This window comes from Myxine glutinosa, chromosome 1 (assembly GCF_964187855.1).
Source record: "Myxine glutinosa chromosome 1, kmMyxGlut1.1, whole genome shotgun sequence".
Classification (NCBI taxonomy): Eukaryota; Metazoa; Chordata; class Myxini; order Myxiniformes; family Myxinidae; genus Myxine; species Myxine glutinosa.
Genome location: NC_136261.1, coordinates 401,993,343 through 402,014,823, shown reverse-complemented (window position 1 = coordinate 402,014,823; position 21,481 = coordinate 401,993,343). Strand labels below are relative to the sequence as shown.

The following is a 21,481-nucleotide window of genomic DNA, read 5'->3' as shown; positions in this document are numbered from 1 at the left end:
ATTTAGTTAATAGACTGTCATTGTTATTCGGTAGTAAGAAGGCTTGAGACAACAATTGTTTTAATGAAGCCTCAGCCATTTTAGATCAGTTGATGAATATGAAAATAATTAATAAATGTCAATACAAAGATATTTTATCATATGTTAAATAGGATGAGAAGCACAATCCTTAGTTTTAATTTCACGACAAATGATCACACATCTTCATTCCCATAACCACTACAACTTGACCCCACAAAAGAATATGAGGCATCGTTATTGTCTATGGAAACTTACAATACCCTTTTTAATATCACAGAGAAAAATAACAAGTTTATTTATAATCCAGGAAGCGGATACAAAACTATAACAGTTTCACCCATAGCATATGAAATTTCCCAAATATCTTCTGAAATTTCTCACCTTATGAAAGGAGAAGGTGAGGAACCAAAAAATATTGTTATAGATATTCAAAAACATACTTCAAAATCAATTAGGCTTAAAAATAATTCTATAAAGTTGATTTCACGATTGATAATTCATTTATAGAGTTATTGGGTTTCTCCTCAAAAAAGATTGAAACTAACGGGACGTTTTACAGTGATAATGTTCTTCAAATATCCTCCGGTATAAATTCGGTTTTAATTCACTGTGATTTGTTTGATGGTGCTTATAATGATGGAGTAAAAACAAATACAATATTTTTTGTTTAGTGCATACTCAACGCTGATTGGTTATAAATTCAATATGGAACCGAAAAATCTTGTCTATTTACCTGTGTCAGGAAAAACCACATACAGAGTGAATTTTAGGATATCTGACCAAGATAATTGTATGATTTCATTCAATGGAGAAATTATATCCATCAGAATTCACCTACGTGAAGTTTTCCAATAAATAAATACAATGGTTACCATAACCATTCCAACAACTGACCGAGACACAACAACAGAGGCTGCAGGTTTGCAAGAACAACTGAGTCAAGGATTGCAGGAGTGAAGAGGGTGGATAAAAGGAGAATGGATGAACTGAGGGAGGATATTGGTGTGCAGATGAGTTTGACTGGTACATTGGAGATATGTTGGCTGAAATGGGCATGACATTTGGTGCAGATGGGGGAAGAAAGGATGGCAAAGAAGGTGTATAGGTTGAGGAAATAAGATAGGGGGGAAGAGCGGTAGACCGTGGTTGAGGTGGGAGGATTGTTTGAAGAAAGATATCGGTAAAGTGGGGGTGGTTGGAGGGTGGAGAGAGTTGGCTGAAGACAGAGGGGAGTGGAGGAATATCATGGTCAAGGCAGAGCAGGAGCTTGGTACCACTGGACTTCACCCCTTAAAAAGGGAAGAACAACAACAACAACTCCCCACATTTTGTGAACATGCACAAAAGTTCGAGGACCTTTTTATGTTGCGATTTGTAGGTATTATGTTTGTAGGATTTGTAGGATTTGTTGTCCGTCCGTGTGTCCGGCGCAATAACTTACGAATCGTTAAGGGAATTTCTTTTCATGAAACTTAAGACAGGAATGTAATATGATAACAAAATAATATAGTACGATGTAGTACGAAAATAATATGGTAACAAAATAATATAGTGTCAAAATAATAGTCATATGCAGTAACAAAATAATATTGTATCAAAATAATTATCGCCAATATCGTAAAAACAAAAAAGGCGTCGGTTGATGGTAAAAAACAAACTTTTCTTCCTGCCCCTCGGGCAACGTGGGAGATGATCAGAAAAAGGCAGAAAAAAGATAAGTTTTAATTAAAAGTATGCTTTAATTGATTTTTTTTACCATCAACCGATGCCTTTTTTTTTTTTAGTATGTGTGCTGTAATTATTTTGTTACTATATTACTGTATAATGAGCGTGATCGACCGATCATCTATCCATGTACTTTTGTGTGCCTGATATTTCAACAACCATTGAACATTTAGCTTTCATATTGCAGATATCTATCCCTCATGTCATTATCTCAACCTGATTAGATAACGGCTGTGCTTGGCTAAATGTTGGTGACATGGAGATGGCATACTGCCCAGCCTGGCCTTTGCCAAGAAACTGCTTCAGCAGCACCAGCACTATATAACAGAGTATGCCACATCAAATGGGGTATTTTCAAAAAGGCATTGGAAAAGTAGCTTCCTCGTAAATTTTGGAACTAGCTGTCTAATTAGCAATGCCTTATTATGATACATGTGCTGGGAGGAGGTTGCAGTAAAGACGTGGACCAAATGTCCTGCAATGGTGTAGTGATTCTGTTGATATTCAGACAATCAATTTCCTCGACTGAATAAATGTCTTATTGACCTGATTTATATTTGGAAGGTTTTAACTTTGTCTCCTGCAAAAGACTGACCCTGAATTGTTTGCAGGTGATGTCTATACTGTGAAAGTGGAATGCACACAAAACAACAACGATTCTTCTGTTTCAGAAGCTTGGAGATATGCTTCTGTAAAGGAAGAGTCAGATGTTCCTTTGACAAATGGCAGTGCTGCCTGTTCTACAACTGGTGAGCAGAAACAGACAAAATTACCATTCAGGGCTGAATTTATGAACGGCACTTAGTGAGCATCTTGCTAACAAATGCGTAAACCTTAAACGCTGTCAAAAATATTGTTGCATGCGCACAAGGAATCTGCCTGTCCAGATCGCAATTTGTGAAGGGAGATAAACAGCCAATTAGTTCTACATGTCGAAACATCTGATTATCCTGTGACACGTCGCGCATATCTCGAACATCCAACTTAAATGATGCACTTGCATAGAATCGCAACTTCATAGACAATTGTTGAAGGGGATTCAGCGCATTGCTCCTCATCGCAGCTTGATCCAGGTCATCTTGCACAAGATTCAGCAGCGATCAAAATGATTCCTTTGAGAGTCTATTGGTGGACTAATTTAATATTGCCATATTTCTTCAGAGGATTGCATCTATCCTCGAAGATTCTCAAGGCACATCGGTGAACTGCCCTATTACTATCCCCGTCTGCCTCCTCTTGAGCTTATACAGGCACTCCTAACGCATCTATACAATATTCACCATCCCATGTTAACCACCAATTAAAAGTCCTGCAGTGCTTGCTTCAAGGCCTTAAACACACTCTTAAACATTTAAAGTTTTGTTATTATGTAAACGCTTATGATTAGGTTGAGATGGCGATTGGTGACTAACTTTGAACTGGTGATCATCGTATATTAGCATTTCTACACGCGTCAGGAGTAGGAAAATGTTGGTTCGAAGATGCACCTAATTTTACATGTAAGTGAATGGGGAAAGTGCATTTGAACTTATGGACCACCCACACAAAAACTGCAAATTACCTGGAAATTTCTACCTCCCTGTCTAAGTCATTGACAAAGGTTAAATCCTCAATAGATCCCTGACACCTAAGTTCTGTTTTTTCCTTTATCTCAATTTCTAATTGAAAAACTATTTGACCAACTAAGCCATTAACAAAGGTTAAATCCTCAATGGACCCCCAAACCCTTTGTTGACTCCAAAACACCCATATTTTCTTTGAATTTCATGGAGAGCCACCAAGTAATTGTTTATGTTCTATTTTAGGGAAAAACTTAATTTTCTTATTGAACTCATCACCATCGAGAATATTGATATATAGCATGTTTGAACTTGGTTCTTGGTTTAAGTATCTTTGTTAGGCAGCGATGAAATGATAATCTACTAATCGATAAAGATGATAAATAAAATGACAAAGAAGATATAATCGGTTTATTTAAACTTCAACACAAACTAAATGATTATAACATTGAAGATATAATACAACTATTTTGTGATACAAAGAAACGTAATACGAAATCAAAACCCATAACTTGTATTCTCAGCAATAATACGGATGATATACCTTCACCCCAAGATTTTGAAAAACCAAAAAATAACCTTGTTATCTTTGATGATTGTTTTAATGAGAGAAACCAAATGGTTATTGGATAGCTACTACACAAGAGGGAGATATTCTTATTGTGATTGTATTTATCTCAGTCAATCATACTTTCAACTCCCTTGTCGCTCAATAAGAAACAACGTCAATTCTATTGAGCAAATACGACTGGAAAATGTAAATATGTCATTCTGAAACAAGATGAAATATGAAATGATATTTTTCAATAAATAAATACAGAAAATGAACGTCAAAAAACTGCAAGAAGGTTTAAGGAGTATCAGGAGTTGGTTTCAAAAGTTGTAAAGCAACAGGAAAACACAAAGAGGAAACGCAGACAGAAACTAACGGGTGGAGAAGCATTTGAAAGAAAACAAGAGATATTTTTGAAAACGCTTTTAAAGACTTCTCAACAAAGTGAACAACCCTCTATAAATCCCATGATAGCATATACTCCAAAAAACTTCGAATGTCAGATGATTTTATACAAATGACAGAGCAAGAATTCGAGGATATCGGGGAATTCGAATATGATGACAAAGGATTAATCGTAACAATTGGAAAAGGTAAATCATCCTCCTGATCATGTTGTGAAGGCTCTGCAAAACAATGAATATTCAGCAGATTCGAGAACCATAGCAGGTCTCATTCCAAGAGAAGAACCAGCAATGTTCAATCTTGTCAAAGAATAGGTATTGATATATAATGATGAATTGATATTCTTATGTTCTGCCCTACCATCTCTGAAATTAACCCTCAGATTAATGTTTCTTCCAACAAAAGATGGAAAACAAGCAAAAACGAAACAAGTGTGTGTCCACCCTCAGCAGAGCAAGGAAACAATATCTCTCCACTCTCAAGACTGTACTCTCAAACCTGTCTCCCTCTTCCAATTCCTGGTGGCGTCTGGTCAAATCTGTTTCTGGTGTTTGTTCCCCCTCCATCCCCTCCCTTTCCTCAAACGGCCACACAGCCGACTGTTCACGTGAAAAAGCTGAATGCCTCAACTCTGTGTTTGCCTCAAAATATTGTGTCCCAAACCCATCCCTCTCTGTACCCACCATACCCAGTCGAACCCAGCTGCTCCTGGACTCTGTGTCATTTTCTCCTGACAAGGTGGAGAAATTTCTGTCAATCCTCGACTCTGATTCTGCAACTGGACCAGACGGCATCACCCCACGGCCCACGGGTCCTATAGTCCTGCTCTGTCGCTCTTCCATTCCCACTCTCTGTTCTCTTCGCCCTCTCTTTTGCTCAAGGTCATCTGCCATCAGCTTGGAAATCAGCCAATATCACCTCTTTACACAAAAAAGGTGCAAAAACAGATCCTTGCAACTACAGACCAATCAGCCTTCTCCCAATTATCAGCAAAGTCATGGAATCCATCATTGCTTCGGATATCAAATCTTTCCTCTTCTCCAATGGCTTGATCTCTGATCATTAATTTGGTTTCAGACCAGGTCACTCTACTCTGGACATGCTGCTTCTGCTGTCTCAACAATGGATGGAGGTCCTCAATGCCAAACAGGAAATTAGAGCTGTCTCCCTTGACATATCACGTGCCTTCGATACGGTCTGGCACCCCGCGCTGCTCACCAAACTCTCTTCCGGTGGTATCCATGGAAATCTCCATGCATGGCTTGCGGACTTCTTCTCCAGTTGTCGTCAACGTGTGGCCCTGAATGGGTTTCTCTCATCTCCCCTTCCTGTTCAGACTGGAGTTCCCCAGGGCAGTGTTCTTGGCCCTGTGCTTTTTCTGGTCTTCATAAATGATCTCTCTGACTCTCTTGAAAATCCTCTCTATCTCTTTGCTGATGACTCCACTCTCTGCCGCTCCATTCCTCATCCCTCAGATCGGCAGTCTGCAGCCTCCTCACTCTCTGCAGACCTGGACAAAATCACAGACTGGTCAAACAAGCGGAACATGTCTTTCAATCCTGACAAATCTCACACTCTTACTATGTCTCTCCGAAAAGACCGACTGGACAACCCTCCCATCTACTTTATGAACAATCCTCTCCAAGAAGTTCTGTCAATCAAGCTTTTGGGTCTTGCTATCTGCCATGATCTTTCCTGGGAAAACCACATTTCCAATCTGGAAGAAATACCAACCGCTCACCCTGAGCATCCATTTTGTTTTTCATTTCTCCCAGTTGGTCCCTAATGAGTTGCATTAAGGCCTGGTCGTCTCTGGAGGCCGTCTTGATAGCAGGGGAGATTCCACCACGACCCTCTACCCCTACTACTTCCGACTCACTCCCAATGCTATCCCCATCTTCCATCCTTCCCTCCTCCATATCGCTCACCCTCTCCTCCGTCGAGAGAAGATCGCTACCCCGCGTGGATTTTATCTCAAAAACCGAATTTAAATTTCCCGAAGACGCGATGTCGCGCTTCGTATGCCCAATCGACGATATCAAATTTTGGCCTCGGACTAAAAAAAATTGCGTTCAAATTCTCCACACTCTGACACCAATTTTTTTTAGGGTTCAATCTCACTCCTGACTACCAGTTGTCGTGCGACTCTGGATAATTCCAGAGGCTTACGGATGGACCGAAAACGGCTTTAATTGAGGCGACGGCCAATACGGATTTTGCTATGGTCGCGCGGGAGGAAGAAGGAAAGTGGGAGGCTGCGGCAAAAGCACGTAGCTGTGGAAGGCAAACGAACTCAACCGGACACAAGATTTGCGGGGAATGGAAAATAATACAAGGGTTTATTGCAAAGAAACGTAGGGACAGGAAAACGCGATAATAAATCTAAAACTCCTAAATTGGGATCCCACACACCAGATCTCAAACACAGACGGGGGAAAATGAATTATGAAAATTAATGTCTCGTCGTGTAATTTGCAATGGGGATTGGCCTTATCTGTCCTGTCGTCTTGTCTTTGGCTGCCGTCCAACACGGCTCCGTTCAGCCCCAATGCACCCACGAGGTCCCTCGCTCCAGCGCCACAGCACCGAACACCGCTCCATGCACACGCAGATGGCGAGCCAACGCCCGTGAGGTCCGTACAACACTCCGAGCTTCAGAAGCACCGATCGCACACGACAGCCAGGGAAGGACGTGCTGCAAGAGGAAGCTGCGCAAGCAAGAAAAACCCGACGTGCTACGAACTGCTGGATCTCCAAGAGCACAAACCGCAAGAGAGAGAAAATGGCGTTTGGTGCTCCCTTAAATAACCTTCCCGCGGTGGTGACGTCAGCCCTGGCGCGCCACCCAATCAGTGCCCTCCACCGACTCGTTAGCTGGAGGTTCACGCCTACCGCGCCGACCCTTCACTCGTTCCCTGGTCATAGCGCGTGACACTCGATGTGGCTATGCCTGTCGGAGGTGTAATTGGCGGCGGCCATCATCGGCGGTGCCCCGGCCTGGTTTCCTTGCCTGTTCCTTCCGAAGTCACTGTCAGGGAAGGGAGTTATTTAATGTTGCGCTAGGGACCTAACTAAATGTCTATGTTGGTGTGCATTGCTATAAGGGACAAAGGTTTGATGACCAGGTTGGACACACAGGGGCGTTATTCTTTAATCCCTACTCTACTTATCACTTGAACATCCTGGTATGTTCACAGGTATACTCTTAACCGACAAAACACCTACACATGAAACTTATTACAAGGTAGATTCCTAACCGCGACAGACGAAGCATGCTATCTATTCAGATCTACCTGGCTCTACATATCACTACCCCACCGACATAACAATATGTTGGCTGAAATGGACTCAACATTTGGTGCGGATGGGGGAAGAAAGAATGGTAAAGAAGTTGGATAGGTTGAGGAAATAAGGTAGGGGGAAGAGCGGTAGACCGTGGTTGAGGTGGGAGTATTGTGTGAAGAAAGATATCAGTAAAGTGGGGGTGGTTGGAGGGTGGAGAGAGTTGGCTGAAGACAGAGGGGAGTGGAGGAATATCATGGTCAAGGAAGAGCAGGAGCTTGGTACCACTGGACTTTACCCCTTAAAAAGGGAAGAACGACAACAACAATTCCCCACATTTTGTGAACATGCACAAAAGTTCGAGGACCTTTTTATGTTCCGATATATAGGTATTATGTTATTGGGTTATCCGTCCATGTTTCCGGCGCAATAACTTGCGAATCGTTAAGGGTTTTTATTTTCATGAAACTTAAGACAGAAATTTAATATGATCACAAAATAATATAGTAATATGTAGTACGAAAATAATACAGTAACAAAATAATATAGTATCAAAATAATATGGTAATATGTAGTAACAAAATAATATTGTCACGCAACTCCAATTAACATCAGAGTTGCGGATTGCCGATTACGAGGCTCTAACTCCCGAGGCGGAAGCTCAATAGCGGATTCCAAAATCTAAGCGCGTGGAATGGAGGGAAACGGCGAGAGCCCCACAGCCTTATCTATTAAAACCAAACACACGGTAAACTGCGTTCAGATATATACAAAAATAATATAAGGATTTATTCAAATGAAAAAGGCAGGACAGGAAAATGCGCGCCGATAATAAATATCCTAATCGGGATCCCGCACACCAGACTCAACAACAGGACAAGGGATGAATTAACGAAAATAACACGTCGTGTAATTGTGATTTGTGGTGTGAGCTTATCTGTGCCATCGTCTTGTCCCCACTTGGCTCCAAGCCCCGCCGCACACCACGAGGTCCCTCGCTCCCGCACTACAGCACCGGCCCCAGCCAACGCCCACTCCAGGTCCCTCGTTGACCGCCCACGAGGTCCGTGCACCACTTCAGGCTCCAGAAGCACTGAGCACTGCTCCAAACACCACGTGTCCAATGCACCGAAAGCACCACGCGTCCAACGCAGGCTAGCGAAGAACCCAAAAACTCGAGCAAGAGCTGGACATGCAAGAGGACGTGCTGCGCAAACAAGAACTGGATGTGCTCTCTCTCAAGAACCGGATGTGCTCTCCCTCTCAAGAACCGGATGTGCTCTCCAAAATGTCATTCGGCCTGCCCTGATATAACCTGGCTGGTGACGTCAGCCTTGGCTCCCTACCAACCAGCGACTTCCACCGAACCTTCCAGCTTCGCGCCTCCCGCACTCGTTGGCTGGAGGTTCGTGCCTAGCACGCTGACCAAAAACAGGCCCGTAGCGTGGTAATAGCTCGTGCTACTCGATGTTCCTAGGCTGCCGGAGGTGTAGCGGTGGCGGCCATCATCGGCGGTGTCCTGGCCTGGTTTCTTTGCCTGTTCCTTCCGAAGTCATTGTCAGGGAAGGGAATTATTTAATGTTGCGCTGGAGACCTAACTAAGTGTCTATGTGGTCTGCAGTGCCATAATGGACAAAGGTTTGATGACCAGGTTGGACTCACAGGGGCGTTATCTTTAATCCCTAACTACTTAACACTCGAATCTCCTGGTCGATTCACAATTATACACCTCAACCGACAAAACGCCTAAACATGGACTTATTACAGGAAGTGTTCCTTATCGCGACATCTCGAAGCATGTTACCTACTCAGATCTACTCTGCTCTACATTTTGCTCTACCCCCAGACATAACAATATTGTATCAAAATAATTATCGCCAATATAGTCAAAACAAAAAAGGCATTGTTGATGGTAAAAAAACAGTTAAACTTTTTCTGCCCCTCGGACAAGGTGGGAGACGATCAGAAAAAAGGCAGAAAAAAGATAAGTTTTAATTAAAAGCAGAGTTTAATTGTTGTTTACCATAAACCGATGCTTTTTTTTTTTTTACTACGTGTGCTATAATTATTTTGTTACTATATTACTGTATAATGAGCTTGATCGACCAATCATCTATCCATGTACTTTTGTGTCCCCAATATTTCAACAACCATTAAATATTTAGCTTTCATGTTGCAGATATCTGTCCCTCATGTCATTATCTCAACCTGATTAGATGACGGCTGTGCTTGGCTAAATGTTGGTGACATGGAGATGGCATACTGCCCAGCCTGGCCTTTGCCAAGAAACTGCTTCAGCAGCACCAGCACGATATAACAGAATATGCTACATCAAATGGGGTATTTTCAAAAAGTCATTGGAAAAGTAGCTTCCTCGTAAATTTTGGAGCTAGCTGTCTAATTAGCAATACCTTATTTTGATACGTGCTGGGAGGAGGTTGCAGTAATGATGTGGACCAAATGTCCTGTGACGGTGTAGTGATTCTGTTGATATTCAGATAATAATTTTCCTCGACTGAATAAATGTCTTATGGACCTGATTTATATTTGGAACGTTTTAACTTTGTCTCCTGCAAAAGGCTGACACTGAATTGTCTGCAGGTGATGTCTATCCTGTGAAAGTGAAATGCACACAAAACAACAACGATTCTTCTGTTTCAGAAGCTTTGAGATATGCTTCTGTAAAGGAAGAGTCAGATGTTCCTTTGACAAATGGCAGTGCTGCCTGTTCTGCAAATGGTGAGCAGAAACCTCTAAAATTACCATCTTGGGCTGAATTTACGAACGGCACTTAGTGAGCATCTTGCTAACAAACGCGTAAACCATAAACGCTGTCAAAAATATTGTTGGACCACACAGCTAATCCGCCCGTCCCGATCGCAATTTGTGAAGGGAGATAAACAGCCAATTAGTTGTACGTGTCGAAACATCTGATTATCCTTTGACACGTCGCACATATCTCGAACATCCACCTTAAATGATGCACTTGCATCGAATCGCAGCTTCATAGACAATTGTTGAAGGGGATTCAGCACATTGCTCCTCATCGTAGGTCGATCCAGGTGATCTTACACAAGATTCAGCAGCGATCAAAATGATTCCTTTGAGAGTCTAACGCTGCACTAATTTAATATTGCCATATTTCTTAAGAGGATGGCATCTATCCTCGAAGATTCTCAATGCACAGCGGTGAACTGCCCTATTACTATCCTCATCTGCCTCCTCTTGAGCTTATACAAGCACTCCTAATGCATCTATACAATATTCACCATCCCATGTTAACCACCAATTAAAAGTCCTGCAGTGCTTGCTTCAAGGCCTCAAACACACTCTTAGACATTTAAAGTTTTGTTATTATGTAAACGCTTATGATTAGGTTGAGATTGCACATTAGATAATTACTCTTCGGTGATTGGTGACTAACTTTGAACTGGTGATCATCGTACATTAGCGTTTCTACACGCGTCAGGAGTAGGAAAATGTTGGTTCGAAGATGCACCTAATTTTACATGTAAGTGAATGGGGAAAGTGCATTTGAACTTATGGACCACCCACACAAAAACCCCAAATTACCTCGAAATTTCTCCCTCCCCATCGAAGTCATTGACAAAGGTTAAATCCTCAATAGATCCCTCACACCTAAGTTCTGTTTTTTCCTTCATCTTAATTTCTAATTGAAAAACTATTTGACCAACAAAGCTATCAACAAAGGTTAAATCCTCAATAGAACCCCAAACCCTTTGTTGACTCCAAAACACCCATATTTTCTTTGAACCCATATGGAGAGCCAACAAGTAATTGTTTATGTTCTATTTTAGGGAATAACTTAATTTTCATATTGAACTCATCACCATCGAGAATCACCATATGGCATGTTTGAACTTGGTTCTTGGTTTAAGTATCTTTGTTAGGCAGCGATGAAATGATTAATCTAATAATCGATAAAGATGATAAATAAAATGATAAAGAAGATATAATCGGTTTCTTTAAACTTCAACACAAACTAAATGATTATAACATTGAAGATATAATACAACTATTTTGTGATATACAGAAATGTAAAAAGAAATCAAAACCCATAACTTGTATTCTCAGCGATAATACGGATGATATACCTTCACCCCAAGATTTTGATAAATCAAAAAATAACCTTGTTATCTTTGATGATTGTGTTAATGAGAGAAACCAAATGGTTATTGGATAGCTACTACACAAGAGGGAGACATTCTTATTGTGATTGTATTTATCTCAGTCAATCATACTTTCAACTCCCTTGTCGCTCAATAAGAAACAACGCCAATACTCTTGAGCAAATACGACTGGGAAATGTAAATATGTCATTCTGAAACAAGATGAAATATGAAATGATATTTTTCAATCAATAAATACAGAAAATGAACGTCAAAAAAAGAGCAAGAAGGTTTAAGGAGTATCAGGAGTTGGTTTCAAAAGTTGTAAAGCAACAGGAAAACATAAAGAGGAAACGCAGACAGAAACTAACGGGTGGAGAAGCATTTGAAAGAAAACAAGAGAAATTTTTGAAAACGCTTTTAAAGACTTCTCAACAAAGTGAACAACCCTCTATAAATCCCATGATAGAATATACTCCAAAAAACTTCAAATGTTACATGATTTTAGTCAAATCACAGAGCAAGAATTCGAGGATATCGGAGAATTCGAATATGATGACAAAGGATTATTATAACAATTGGAAAAGGTAAATCAACCTCCTGATCATGCTGGGAAGGCTCTGCAAAACAATGAATATTCAGCAGATTCAAGAACCACAGCAGGTCTCATTCCAAGAGAAGAACCAGTAATGTTCAATGTTGTCAAAGAAAAGGTATTGATATATAATGATGAATTGATATTCTTATGTTCTGCCCGACCAACTCTGAAATTAATCCCCAGATTAATGTTTCTTCCAACAAAAGATTGAAAACAAGCAAAAACTAAACAAGTGTGTGCCCACCCTCAGGAGAGCCAGGAAACAATATCTCTCCACTCTCAAGACTGTACTCTCAAACCTGTCTCCCTCTTCCAAATCCTGGTGCGGCTGGTCAAATCTGTGTCTGGTGTTTGTTCCCCTTCCATCCCCTCCCTCACCTCAAACGGCCACACAGCCGACACTGCACATGAAAAAGCTGAATGCCTCAACTCTGTGTTTGCCTCAAAATCTTGTGCCCCAAACCCATCCCTCTCTGTACCCACCGTATCCAGTCGAACCCAGCTGCTCCTGGACTCTGTGTCCTTTTCTCGTGACAAGGTGTTGAAGTTTCTCTCAATCCGCGACTCTGATTCTGCAATTGGACCAGACGGCATCAGCCCACGGGTCCTAAAATCCTGCTCTGTCGCTCTTTCACTCCCTCTCTCTGTTCTCTTTGCCCTCTCTTTTGCTCAAGGTCATCTGCCATCAGCTTGGAAATCAGCCAATATCACCGCTTTGCACAAAAATGTGCAAAAACAGATTCTTGCAACTTCAGACCAATCAGCCTTCTCCCAATTATCAGCAAAGTCATGGAATTCCATCATTGCTTCGAATATCAAATCTTTCCTCTTCTCCAATGACTTGATCTCTGATCATTAATTTGGTTTCAGACCAGATCACTCTTCTTTGGACATGCTGCATCTGCTGTCTCAACAATGGATGGAGGTCCTCAATGCCAAACAGGAAATTAGAGCTGTCTCCTTTGACATATCACGTGCCTTCGATACGGTCTGGCACCCCGCTCTGCTCACCAAACTCTCCACCGATGGTATCCATGGAAATCTTCATGCATGGCTTGCGGACTTCTTCTCCAGTTGTCAACAACGTGTGGCCCTGAATGGTTTCTCTCATCTCCCCTTCCTGTTCAGGCTGGAGTTCCCCAAGGCAGTAATCTGGGCCCTGTGCTTTTTCTGGTCTTCATAAATGATCTCTCTGACTCTCTTGAAAATCCTCTCTTTCTCTTTTCTGATGACTCCACTCTCTGCCGCTCCATTCCTCATCCCTCAGATCGGCATTCTGCAGCCTCATCACTCTCTGCAGACCTGGACAAAATCACAGACTGGTCAAACAAGTGGAACATGTCTTTCAATCCTGACAAATCTCACACTCTTACTATGTCTCTCCGAAAAGACCGACTGGACAACCCTCCCATCTACTTTCTGAACAATCCTCTCCAAGAAGTTCTTTCAATCAAGCTTTTGGGTCTCACGATCTGCCATGATCTTTCCTGGGAAATCCACATTTCCAATCTGGCCTCCTAAGCCAGTCACCGACTGGGCATCCTCCGTTGTGCGAAGTCCTTTGTTGGCACACCTGAGCTCCTCACCACATACGAGGCTTTCATCCACTGCTCAATGGAATACTGCTCTCCCCTCTGGGCTGGTGCTCCTGCCTCACATCTAGCTCGTCTTCACGCTGTTGAAACCAAAGCTTTCAGAATCATTGGAATCTCCCACGATGAAGCTAACTGCCATGGCTTTTCACCCACTCACCGCAGGCAGGTAGGTGGTCTTTCTGTCTTCTACCGACTCCTATCTGGCCGAGCTCCCCCAGCTCTATCTGTGCTCTGTCCCCCAAATATTCCTGCAGGTCGCACAAGATCTGCCAGTAACCCTCTTCAGGTGAAATTGTCAAAATCAAGACTCTCTGCTCACCTTCACTCGTTCATTCCTCTTTATTCCCGCCTCTGGAACAAACTCCCTCACTCTCTTCAATCCCACTCCTCTCTCCAGGTCTTTAAAACAGCTGTTCACCACCATCTCTTGTCTTCCCCCATCCAAAACCTTGATCTCTTCTACCCCCGTTAATTCACCCCAGATCCACTTTTTCTTTTTGGAAATCCCGACCTCTTTCTTTCCTGGAAGTTCTGGCAGTGTCCATGTGTTTTGTACCTTTCCAACCCCCCTCCCCACCTTCCCATGCCTCCTCCCCCCAAGCCCTCTCCCTCCCACGGATCTTCGGTTGCCCCTGTTCTCTGCTGTTGTACTTGTGTGCTTCCCTCTCTCTCTCCCCATCTTGTTTCCCGCACCCGTTATTGTATGTTGTGTGTGTCCGTTTGTCCTTTTTTGTGATTGATGTTAGCTCTTTCACGAGCCTCGATGTTGTATACCAAAAAAACAAACAAACAAACAAAAAAACAAGTATGAGGATTAATTCAAGTTATTTTGATGAACCTTGAGGTCACAAAGTGAAGATGATGGGGGCATATATTGATATACTAAAATCGATTAATAATGGAGTTTCTGTTGTTGGTAAAAACAAAGGCAGAATGAGAAGGAAAAACATTATTGAGGCTTTAAGTGGGCTTGGTTCAGGTGTTAGTTTTCTTCCAACTGACCGATCACAATTACTTCATAAACTGTCATTGTTATTAGGTAGTAAGAAGGCTTGAAACAACAATTGTTTTAATGAAGCCTCAGCCATTTTAGATCAGTTGATGAATATGAAAATAATTAATAAATGTCAATACAAAGATATTTTATCATATATTGAATAGGATGAGAAGCACAATCCTTAATTTTAATTTCACAACAAATGATCACACATCTTCATTCCCATACCCACTACAACTTTACCCCACAAAAGAATATGACGCATCGTTATTGTCTATGGAAACTTACAATACTCTTTTTAATATCACAGAGAAAAATAACAAATTTAGTTATAATCCAGGAAGCGGATACAAAACTATAACACTTATAACAGTTTCACCCGGAGCATACGAGATTTCCCAAATATCTTCTTAAATTTCTCGCCTTATGAAAGGAGAAGGTGATGAACCAAAAAATATTCTGATATATATTCAAAAACATACTTCAAAATCAACTATTAGGCTTAATATAATTATATAAAGTTGATTTCACGATTGATAATTCATATAGAGTTATTGGGTTTCTCCTCAAAAAAGATTGAAACTAACGGGACGTTTTACAGCGATAATGTTATTCAAATATCCTCAGGTATAAATTCGGTTTTAATTCATTGTGATTTGTTTGATGGTGCTTATAACGATGGAATAAAAACAAATACAATATTTTTGTTCAGCGCATACTCAAAGCCGATTCGTTATAAATTCAATATGGAACCAAAAAATCTTGTCTATTTTCTTCCCATGCCTCCTCCCCCAAAGCCCTAGAATGGGTACGGTAATTAGGAAAAACCATATATAGAGTAAATTTTAGGATAACCGACCAAGATAATCGTATTATTTTCTTCAATGGAGAAATTAGATCCATGAATATATTCACCTACATGACGTTTTTCCAATAAATAAACACGAGGGTTATTGTGAGGAAACACGAGTTGGGAAAATATAAAATAATTATTAAAGATGGGGGTGGGATGTTCCTTTCACCATACTATAAGGGTGAAGGTATGTTTCTTGGTCGAGGATACTATAAACCTAAAACAATGGGGTGTTGGACATCAATTTAGAAATAAAGGAGATGGGATAATTGATACTCCAATGGGTATTGGTTTAACTATTCTTAAACATAGACCTAATTGGTTCAACCGCTTCTGCCATGAGAAATGTAGTGGGTGCTATAAAGGGTATAAAAGACGCTCAAAAGGAGTCTCATAAATTACAAACAAAGAAATTAAGAAAGACAAAACTCAACTATCTCCACAAGAACGGCAAAAAATAATTCAAATAATTAGGTCATGGTTTTAAAAGTTTTAACATCCTTTTTTTTACTATTTAAATACACGTATGGAAGCAATTGATAGTATCTACGATTTGGATGATACGATTATCATTTCAAACTACGAAAAAGGAAGATTATTTTAAGGTAAATGCTACAACAGGAACAGACTGGAATTCAAACGGAACAAAAAGTTTTGAAATGAATAATCAACAAACTTACTTGAATCCAGCTGATAGTTTCTTGTTGTGTAAATTTAAATTCACTGAGGCTGCGAATATCACAAATGCCACACTCGGAAATGATTTCTTCTGGAAAATATTTGATAGTGTTCATTTGTATATTGGAACTCAAGAAGTTGAAGTGGTTGATGATGTCTCTGCTACATCTGAAATGATAAAATGTACGCTATGTTTGTTTAGTGATAGAATGGGTACGGGTTCTGTCAAAGATTTTATTCCTGACTAGCAGAAGAACCCGGCATTGCCGGGCGGGGGAGGGGAACGGGGGGAAGGGAGGAGAGGGGGGGAGGGGGGAAGGGGTAGGGCGGAAATGGAGGAGGAGGGAGAGGGGAGGGGGGAAGGTGAGGGGGTAGGGTGGAGGGGGAGGGGAAGGGGAGGGTGGAGGGGGGAGGGGAAGGGAGGGAAGGAGAGGGGGAAGGGGAGGGGAGGAAGGGGACGGCCAGTCAACAATGACATTGCAGTTCTCATGGGAGGAGAGCAGCACAACAATCGCGACATCATCCTGTATCTTCGCAACAACAGCATGAAGCGGCTTTTGGAGACTCACCGATCCTGTGACGCCCTCCAGGACCGGCGTTGCCGGGCGGGGGAAGGGAGACCCATACATTCCCAACCCGTACATTCGCCCTCTCGACTCAAGCTCACTCGGACAAAAGCCTCGCACAAATTACACCGTGAAGGCCCAATGGCCATGTCTATGCCACAAATCAAGTACGTGAGCGAGTCTGGTGCACTGAATTGAAAATATATAGAACGCTCATACTCCGTGAAAAGTGTAGCCGCCGTGTCGCCATCTTGGTTAACACGACTCGACCAACTCGCTTCGCGGATCTCGTTTGTTTTGAACGTGTCCCAGATTTTAAAAGCGAGACAACTGTTAAAATGCCATTTTGTGCGGCAATAAACTGCTTCAATCGGTTAAGGAAGGGTTGTGGAAAGACGTTTCACAGCTGTTACAAAGACGTTTAATTCACATCGCACAAAATCGACACAAAACACGATCGCACAAAAGATGAAAAAACGCATTCGCTTTTCTCTCTGAATTACGTGCAAACGCGTGACGGAAAACACCATCGCCCAGCATCGAGTGCCAACCAAGATGGCGCCCGGTAGCTGCATCTCCAGCTATGTGGTGTGAATGGCAATGGTCATTCTATATATTTTCCGTTCAGTGGTCTGGCAGCGAGGATGGAACATCACGTGATCACTCTGAGCGAATCAGCGAGCTGCTCTAGCACCAGCTGAGATTCCGTGTATAATGTTCCTCGCTGAAATGCACTGAGGTAAATATGAATAAAAAATATGGATCTCGTCAAATATTTTTAGGTCGGCCATGTCCTTCCCAGGCTCAATGGCCATGTCTATGCCAAATATCAAGCACGTGAGCCTCTCCGTTTAGGAGTCTATCGGTAACATACACACATAAACACACACACACACACACACACACACATACACACAAACTGTGTTTTATTTATATAGATATGTCAATGGGAACAAACGCAGACCCCGGTTATCATCAAAGAAATTCAATGTATAATGATGAAACAAAAACAGATAATAGTTTCACCGTAGAAGTTCCCATCAAGGGTATATTTGAATTTTGTGATTATGATAAAGTTCTGAATGGACTTGAAATTAGATTTCAACTGCAAAGGAATTCTAATGTAAATAGATTGCTTTTTGGTGTTTCCAATGCTTTTGGTGGTCATACTAAAATACGCCATTTGGTGTCTGTCTGTCTGTCTGATGAATGTTTGATGCCATTACATTCAGTCGTTACTTATCCAATCTCAATCAAACTTGACAGGACGACGAAAGGTTACATAATGAAGGTTGTAGCACATTCATTTGCCCCCCTCCCCAAGGGGGTTTTCTCCCCTGAGCGGGTTTGCCTGGCATTGCTGTCAATGGGTTGCGTGTTGAGGTGTATAGCCATATTAATTTAGCTTTATTGTGGCGTTTTACCAAATACGCTTTTAATAACAAAATTAATGATAATTGCATATTGTTAATGTTATTACAAAACAATATTAATACTAATAACTAGCCGAAACCCGTGGAACATCCACGGAAGGGAGGATGTGGTGCATGGATAGAGTGTACCATTATGGATGGCATAGGGGATTTGCTTGTCCGAGTAAGAGTTAGGAAGAAGGATGAGAATGAAGAGTGCGTATATGAACAACGTATTTATTGCAATCTACTTAAATGACAACGCTACGATATACTTTTGAAAATATCACGTACCGTCTCAAAGTCAATGCCATCCTTTTATCTCTTCATATACAACTCACTGATTTCTACCTTATCGTGAACAGGGTAAAGCCTACTTTGATAATCATGAACGGTGGCAGATGCAGGAGTTGGTGAAACGAAAGGAGGGGGGGGCTGATCACGACCTACCCGACGCCACATGGCCTACGCCATTTCATTTGTTGAGATCATGGCCACAACGGAAACACAACTGGATAGGTAGGGCCTAGGCCTACGCATACTTTTCGTCACTCGGCGAAGTACACTTTGTTTTAAGCTTTCAGAAGCTGAAGCCTTGTTATTTATTTCTTTATATGATACTGATGGGCTGCTGATCGGTTTCACTTCGTCGTAATCACGGTATATGGAATAAATTATGGGAAACCCACCTGATGAGGTTAGCGTACACCGCGATCGATGACACCGGCACAAATGGCGGAATGCATGCTCTGGATTGTCCACTCAGTGGACGGCTTGCTGTCGCCTTCGACTGTCCAATCAGCGGACGGCTTTCTGTGCCTTCACCCAGCAGACGCCAATACGATGGCGTCGTAAGATGGCGTCGTATCGGCCGTTAATTGGATGCTTTTGGGCCCCAACGTCGGCTAATTCAGATTTTTCGAGTATGTCTATACGTGATAAACAAAGAGCGCGGTTCGTAGATCGTAAATCCATTAGTGCCGTGGGCATCGGGTCACTGGGTGCGGCGTAAAAGGGATAACAAAGTCAAGTCCTTACGGTATTATTATATAAACTAGCTGAAACCCGTGGAACATCCACGGAAGGGAGGATGTGGTGTATGGATAGAGTGTACCAATATGGATGGCATAGGGGATTTGCTTGTCCGAGTAAGAGTTAGGAAGAAAGATGAGAATGAAGAGTGCATATATGAACAACGTATTTATTGCAATCTACTTAAATGACAACGCTACGAAATGCTACAAAACGCTACGAAATGAATGGATTCGTAATAGGAATCGGCATAGCACCACTCTGGCCATTTTTTATGAGACTATATGGTGTGGGTTGGATTTGTGTGAACAAAATCAAGAAAAAGGCGACACTTTGTAGAATCCAACTTACACTGTGTATAAAGTGTCACCTCCGGACTTTGTATTTTATATTGTTAGAGACAAAACAAACACTAAATAACATAGCCACATACCAAAAACGTGTATTTTCAATTTTCACTTGTGCAAAAATGCTACTCACAATTACATCGCCTGTGCGTCGGCCTGTGATTGAGCCAGAGAGTTGGCCTGTGAGTCAACTTCCTTTCCAATGTCTGCAAGAGTTGAAATACTGATTGTGAATGTGTAAAATTATATGAAAGAAGAACATGCATATCAATAGACGATGCCATCGAAAAGGAGAGCAGCTGTCAATAGAAAAGGATGTCTGACTTATCAATTTGACATTATTGCACAGGAAATGACAAACAAAGAAACAGTTCATTTCCATCGGGTAATATTACGATGAGAGATCAGCCGATACCTTTATTATGTCCATCAGCATCCATGGCACTTAGGAAAAAAAAACGTGGCATCAGCCAGCCGCAGCCAACTATCACGTACCGTCTCGAAGTCAATGCCATCCTTTTATCTCTTCGTATACACCTCACTGATTTCTACCTTATCGTGAACAGTGTAAAGCCTACTTTGATAATCATGAACGGTGGCAGATGCAGGAGCAAACGTAAGCGTAGGCCTCGGCCCTACCTATCCAGTTGTTGTTTCCGTTGTGTAAGGGGGGAAAAGAAACAAACATTTTGGCCTCAGACCTTTGAGAGTACGTCGTTCCGTGAACTTTTTGAACGGGCCTCGTATGCCATGCTTCGTCAACGTTGGGTTGTTTTTAAATGATTTGAAGGATTAACTTAAGCACCGTAAATAGAGCAGATACTGATGGGCTGCTGATCGGTTTCACTTCGTTGTTATCACAGTATATGGAAGAAATTATGGTAAACCCACCTGATGAGGTTAGCGTACACCGCGATCGATGACACCGGCACAAATGGCGGAATAGATGGATTCTTCTTCATCGCATCGCATCGCATTCTCTTCCTGTGAAACTGTTTCATAGAACTGCGTCGTTTATGTACATTTTTATTTTATTACATTCACGTAGTTTCACATTCTTGACTTCGTGGAGCTTCAATGTGGTTCAAAAAAATAAAATAAAGATGGATTCTTCTTCATCGCATCGCATTCTCTTCCTGTGAAACTGTTTCTCCATTTAACGTTTCCAAAATCAAAACTTAAAAAACTTCTTCACTTCGATTCGAAAAAACTTCAAACTTCAAAAAACGTTTCCAAAACGTCACTCCCTTTAACTTTATTAAAATGACGATAAAGACCATTTGGTTCACACCACCCATCACACCACTCGACTGTCCAATCAGCGGACGGCTCGCATCGCCTTCGCCCAGCAGACGCCAATACGATGGTGTCGTAAGATGGCGTCGTATCGGCCGTTAATCGGATACTTTTGGGTCCCAAAGTCAGCGAATTCAGATTTTTCGAGTATGGCTGTACGTGATAAACAAAGAGCGCGGTTCGTAGATGGAAAATGCATTAGTGCCGTGGGCATCGGGTCACTGGGTGCGGCGTAAAAGGGATAACAAAGTCGAGTCCTTACGGTATTATTATATAGATGTCCCGCTTCCCCAAGGCGTTTTTCCTGCAGTGATAACATGTAAAAATAGCTATCGTTAAATCGCTAATGGCTAATGGCTAATGAATTACATAAACCTATAATCACAAGTTTAAAAGAAGGAAGGTTTATTCCAAGTGTGTTGATTACATCTG

General features: G+C 41.7%; 1 protein-coding gene across 1 annotated transcript in view; it reads left to right on the top strand.

Moving 5' to 3' along the window:
* Positions 1–21,481, top strand: part of LOC137417052 (uncharacterized) — a 54,784-nt gene that overhangs the window by 16,792 nt on the left and 16,511 nt on the right. The window contains exons 3-4 of the mRNA XM_078770359.1: positions 2,358–2,495; positions 10,147–10,284. Coding sequence (XP_078626485.1) covers positions 2,358–2,495; positions 10,147–10,284 — 276 coding nt within the window. The remainder of the gene's footprint in view (positions 1–2,357; positions 2,496–10,146; positions 10,285–21,481) is intronic.